Genomic DNA, 6,421 nt, shown 5'->3' with positions numbered 1-6,421 from the left:
CGAGCCTCTTAATCTTTCTTCACAAGCCGTGATCACTTGAGAGTAATGATACATTACATCGGTGCTCATGTGGTCTGTTTAAGAGGAAAAAAATTATCCTGTGATCACACACACACATCATGGAATCTCAAACAGATTTACAGCACGTGTACACTGCTGGACGGGGTCTTAAATGCAGTGTACACAACTTTGAAAAACGTGGTACCTAATAGTACAGAGCAGCTTATTATTTTTTAAATCAGCAATAGTAGCTGCACTCAGTTTCCTGTTGAAAACTCTGAACCTTTTTTTTTTTTTTTTAGATTAATTTACCGTTAGTGTTATTAGGAAAAGTCAAAAATTTGCAAATGTAAATTTGTGACACTTGAAAGGTCACATGAATATTGTCATATAACATTACACCCGAGGTGACCTAGTTTTTAATAGATTTATAAATCTTATCCAGACCGTCTGAGTGCCACCGACCCTCTGAGACTGAGATCTTTTTTTTTTTTTAAAGTTATGAGTACGGCAGCAGTTTGAAAATTTATGTTCAAAGCTAAAAGTGAGTGAAACTCAATATTTAATTGATGTGTGTGTCTGTCTCAGGGTGGAAAAGCTTCAGAAAGAGGACTTGGATAAAAATCTCAATGTCAGTTTCATCACACGGTTTCCATCAGTCGATCCACTTTTATTCAGCTGCCAATCAAAAATAACTGAAACAAAAATCAGTTGACAACTGAGATAACTCCGTCCACAGAGGAAATGACTCTGACACAGTTGGAAGCTCTGGAAAAAGCATGTCAGTGCTCATTTGATTTTTTTTTTTTAACTAGTTCTGTAGTAAAAATGAAATTTCACGTCAAGAATTTAAATAATTTCGAGACACAACCAGTTCAATGTAGTTAACCTCAAAATGTGCACTTTCACGGTTCATTGGCTCTTAATGCAGAGTGATCTACTTCATCCATTCAATATTAAATAACTTTTGGTTCGTGACCCCTTAAAATTCAACATCGACCCGTGACCTCTTCTCGCAGATTTTATGTTAGTTCATAAGCTTTGAGCAGTTCGAGTAGACTCTCATTTTGTTTGATCTAATATTTAAAGGTTCGTATAAAGAAGAATGCAATTCGAGAAAACAATTTCTTTTTTTTCTTTTTTTAATTCCTGTGCTGCTATAATCATCTTCTAATCCCTCGGATTTATCTTGCAACCCAGCGAAGGAGTCCAGACCCAGAGGCTGTAAACTACTGTTGCATAAATCATTAAGTTATTGACAGAAAGATTTTTGAATTATGAAGACAATACATAAATTGTGCAAAATAATCGGTCGGTGTTTTTTCCAAGTTTGGTCGGTGGGAATGTTGTGAATAACAGGTGACTACTAATAAACACCTTTAAAAGTATTTGTGAATATACTGCAGAATGTTTTGCGGTGATAACCTTTATTTGTGTTCGTCAGTACGAGCCGTTGCTGGAGAGTGCATTCTGGATGGAAACATTTCACGGTATTAACAGCCCAGTTCAGTCCTTCAGGTTTGAAAATCTTGGTGTTTTTATTGTAAGTATTGCATTTTCAACTTACACGGCTTGAATCATCATCATCGTCAGAGTGCATGTTGTACAAAGGATGGCCACAGGTTCAGAACAACAGGAGGGCTCCCTACTGCTTGTTTGGTTGGGCTAACTCGACTTCATGGACCCGTTTTGCTCAAATCAACCTCCTGAGAGACTGACACTACAAAGGAGTATGGTTTCCAAAAGACACTGCAATTGCCACTTCACCGAGGCCGGTCCACTTCTGGCTAAGCTAAAAAAAAAAAAAAAAAAAAAAAAACTGGAACTCAACCCTTAACCACAGTCTAAACCTGAAACTCTGAGGTAAAAATATAGCTATGTGATCACCAGCTTATGAGGATATGCTAATGAATTTACAGCAGAGCCAGAAGCGATTTATCAGACCTCCTCATTAACTGATCCAGGGCCAGTCTGCACGGAACTGACGACTAAGCTAAATTATTTTCCAGCGCAGTTTATGCATCAGAGCCTCGACTCTTTTTTTTTTTTTTTTAAATATCCTACTCTGGATGGACTTGTCTTTTTATGACACACACTCTCCAGAAGCCTGATATTTACTGAACAGCAGGTGGCAAACAGCTCACTGAGATCTGTGCAGACGAGTCCTGGACCAGGTGCCTTTCTAAAGCTCAGCCTCGGTGAACATGGAGACACACACACACACTGTACCCTCACATAAGAGAGGACAGACCTGGACTCAGTAAAAAAAAAAAAAAAAATCTGCTTGTTTTAACCCACCCTGGAGTACAGGATCAGAGTACTTTACCACAGGAGACAATATAATGAGTGCTCGAGAGTTTTCACACACTTTTTGTGACAACAGAGGGAACACTCAGATTTATCTCAGTGTAGTAAAACTGCACATTTTGTACTGTGAGCAGGTTAAAAACACCACAAGGGTCTGAGCCAGGTCTGAACAAGGAGTGAAATTCATTTGTCGTCAAACGCGGGACCTTTCTCCTGTCAGCAGTGCAGGTTCATAAAACCAACATATGAAGAAGAAGAAAACAGAAACAAAGATAAAGATGAAGGTTACAGGTAATAACTTAAAACGGGGCAGAATAAATGTAAACTGTCCCTCAGAGAGAGATAAAGAGAGAGGACACTGAGGTGTTCTGAGGTGGTTTTGGCATTTTTATATATATTTTTTTTATGTCTTTTTATGTTAAAATAATCGAGCACCAACAGCGGTGACTTTCTGATTCAGTGCCAAGTCTAACAACCTCAACAGAGCTCCGCGATGAGCTTACATGTCAAACTCTACACCTTAATGATGTCCTTCAGAGAAAGCGAAGGAATTGTTCTTTTTGTGTTTATTTTCTTTTCTTTAAATCCTCAGTCGGAGGCCTTGTAAATGTAAGACACATTTTGTCAACTAAAACACAAGTCTAATAGAGACTACGATCCTCCTAATAGAGGAAAGTGGAGTTTTAGACCCCTTTTTATTGTGTAGTAGCCGGCTCAATATTTGCCAGTAAAGTCTTGGCTATCTGTTAAGTCTTGTGCAGAGCTAACCCCCCGCAGTACAGACCCAAAAACAAGATGGAGACCTTGTGACAGCAGGCTGGGCGTGAAGGTTCAGTGATCAGCCCATCCAGTTGTTTTGGATCTGTATTAATCGCCACAGACGGAGTGTGTGTTCGTGTTGGGGGGGGGGGGGGGGGTCGGCTCTGGACAAGGCTGGCGACTCTAAACAGGCGAGGCTCAGCACTAGGAGCAGCTTAGGGGCCAATTACATTTCAAGTGTCCATTGAATAAAACATCAGAAAAATGAAAACAAAAAATGGCTACATTTTCTCATCCCCGCCCACCCTCCCCACCCCAAGAAACAAAAACAAAAAAAAAACAACTTAACAATAACCCATAAAATATACAATTCTTAAAATAAGGAATGAGGACCAAGCATCAAAAAGAGGAGTAAAATAAGACAGAACCAAAATAAGTTAAAAAAAAAAAAAAAAAAAAAGTCCCCCCCATTGCTTGTGTTTTTTGAGGGATCGAAAAATAAATATTTCAAAATGGCGGTGTTTTTTTTTCTCTTTCACACATAAATTGATGAATGACAGTGGAAATGAAAAAAAATTAGAATAAAGAGAACTGTAGTTGAAGTGCAATTCTTAATGCCAGTGGAGCTGGGATAGAAAACATTGACATCATACAACCCGTTTTCTTTCTTGCCACACTTCAAACATTTCCTCCACAGATCACCTGACCACCAGTGGAACGCCAAATACAGCTTCTTTTTTTTTTTTTTTTTAACCCCCATTCATGAGTAATATAAACGTCTAATAAATAAAAACAGTGCCAAAACAAAAATCGGGATTCTCCAACAAAAGTCCTACTGGATTGCTTTTCCACAACTGGATGGGAAGTTCTTCTGTTGGTTTTTAAATTAAGTGTATTTTCCTTCTCGGGGCAGGAACAGAAAGGTTAACATTTAAATGTTTTAACCAGCAAAGTCATGGCGCATTCACTGCCCCTCTGGAGAGGATAAAAATCTTTCCAAAATATTGAATTTAAAATGCACAATAAACACAGGTCAAACAGCAACAGAGGCAATAGTTCTACCCATGAGCTCTACCTTTTTTTTTTTTTTTTTTTTTTTTCCAGTTTCATTTGTTGAGCTATTTGTATGTACAAAAAAAAAGAAAAAGAAATTTGCTTTTTTTTTTTTGGACGGTCACACTCAACTCTTTAGGGAGAAGAAGAAAAAAAAAAAGCAGGAAGGAGTTCAAACTGACGAGACAAACACACCTACAAGAGTTATTGCTTGTTACTGCTGGAAAGAGGATGGACATCTATTCCAAAGTTTGTTGGACTTTTTTCCTTGTTGCTGTTGTTTTTTTTGTGTTATTTCTTTTTCTTCTTGGTTTGTGCCATTTCTACGGACAGCTCTAAAGTAGGCAAGTGCAGGATAGCTTGTTGTAGCTGCTTGTCGAGGGGAAAGAAACCAAAATAAAACACACACACCAAGTTACAATTTTCCACTCTCTGAAAATGCACCGAGCACCCACATTCGACAGGAATGTTTAGTTTTTTTTTTCCTCCGTTTTTGGTGCCTGTTTTTCTCCATGCCTGTTTGGAAATAATCACGGCAGACACGCTCTGTTTTGCTTTAAAAGCTAAGTGTTGGTGAATCTGATCTGTTTCCCCGTTTGTTGGTTGGTTGGCTGTTTTGTTTTGCAATAGCACCAATTCAAAGTGTCCGAGCTTCTGTGGTGTCGAGCAGAGGTAATGAAAAAAAATAAAATAAAAAGTCGAGGGTTAAACTCAGGGCTGGAGGGATGCTTTTGTTGTTCAGGGAAGAGCTGTGTTGATATGGCAAAGTTGACCCAGAGAGTTCATTAAAGTCCAGATTAGATGTGCTCCCGTTTATTCAACACCAGGATCAGCTCAACACAAACCCCCATCAGAGAAAACCTAACAGAAACTCTGAATCATTTCAACATTATGTGAGTTTAAGTGCATTTTGAGTTAAATTAAGGGGATGTGTTTCTTTCAACAACAAAAAAAGTAAGATTCAAGGAATAATATAAGTAAAATCAACCATTCATTCAAAGTAATTGTGTGTGTTTAAAAATCAAGATGACGTGTATTTTTTTTTTGTTGTTTTTTTTTTTTTTGGATCAACTAAGTCTCTGATCTCCCTTTGAAATAAGATTTAAACCAATTGGCAGTCTCACATCACTGTGTCCGGCTCCCTGGTGTCAGCGAGGGGGGCGGGGGAGGGAGGGGGGTGGAGCGGGCGGACACTAAAAGGCTAGGAGCAGAGGGGGGAGGTGGGGCGAGGGAGGAAGGGGGTCGGGGCGCTGCTGAGAAGCCGTAGCGGCGGGAACGCCGATAGCTGTGAGGCGTGCCCGTCGTCGGAGGGGTGTAGGTTTTCAGTAGGCATGGCTGGATGGAGAAACAGATGGGAGGGAAGGCGGGTTTGGCAGGGAGGTGGTGGTGGTTGCGGTTGCGGCGGCTCTAGGAGGAAAAGGCAAGTTTGACACTGCAGGAGGAGTAGCCCTCGTCGCTGGCCATGCTCTGCAGGCTGCTGTGGTCGTCCAGGTCGCTGGTGCTGGCCGTGCTCACACTGTCCAGCTCTCCATGGGAGAACTCCGTGCTTTCCACGTCCACCTCGATCTCCTCTGCGGCCGAGGACGGACAGATGGGCAGATGACGAAAAGGGGGGAGAAGGACGGAGAAATTTAACATTTTCCCTGCACAGCAATCTCTTTTATTATTGGAGAAGATCGTGTGCGGTGTACGGTATTCCTGGGTTTGTTTTTTGTTTTTTTTGCAATCTTTTCTTTAGCTTCCCACTTTTTCGGCTGCAATCTTGTCCTCTGCACAGTAGTGCCAAAAAAACGGACTTTTTTTGACAACGCAATATCAAACTGATAGCATTAACCGTACAACAATATGCTGTAAGATGCTACAGTATGTGTTGTCTTGTAGTCAAGTTATCTTGCTCCGTATCACTAAGCGCGTCACTAAAGTGCAGCGGTCCATGTGAACCAAGGAGTCTGAGAGAGATGAGTATATAGTCACTTCCATTTACCAGGACTCCTGACATGATGAGAACTAATAATGGCTTTCATATCAGTTTGTTTGATTAGTTTAGTTTAAATTAAAAGCCAAATTAGTCTAAAGTTTGTCTTGCGGTACAAAGCAAACATACACCTCCACATCACGATCCACTATGTGACTACAAAACAAACAAATAAAGTACTACAATCAATATCTGTTTTGCTTCAGTTGCAGTTTTCTAAAGGAAACATTTTAAAACGTCCGTCCAGGAGGTGTGTGTTGATCACTTTAAGCGAGACTTCACCTGACATACGGGAGCTCCAACCTCAACGTCGTAAAAATTAGCCCG

At 40.2% G+C, this 6,421-nt stretch overlaps 1 protein-coding gene across 2 annotated transcripts in view; it reads right to left on the bottom strand.

Moving 5' to 3' along the window:
• Positions 1 to 1,513: 1,513 nt before the first annotated feature.
• Positions 1,514 to 6,421, bottom strand: part of mxi1 (max interactor 1, dimerization protein) — a 32,636-nt gene continuing 27,728 nt past the window's right edge. For both annotated transcript variants that reach the window (XM_069166758.1, XM_069166759.1), the window contains exon 6: positions 1,514 to 5,690. In XM_069166758.1, coding sequence (XP_069022859.1) covers positions 5,527 to 5,690 — 164 coding nt within the window. In that variant the 3' untranslated portion in view covers positions 1,514 to 5,526. The remainder of the gene's footprint in view (positions 5,691 to 6,421) is intronic.

The sequence above is a fragment of the Embiotoca jacksoni genome, unplaced genomic scaffold (assembly GCF_022577435.1).
Source record: "Embiotoca jacksoni isolate LCO1_2020_lvr unplaced genomic scaffold, fEmbJac1.0.p SCAF_4, whole genome shotgun sequence".
Classification (NCBI taxonomy): Eukaryota; Metazoa; Chordata; class Actinopteri; family Embiotocidae; genus Embiotoca; species Embiotoca jacksoni.
Note: the sequence above shows the minus strand (reverse complement) of the source record. Positions and strands in the feature narration are given on the sequence as shown.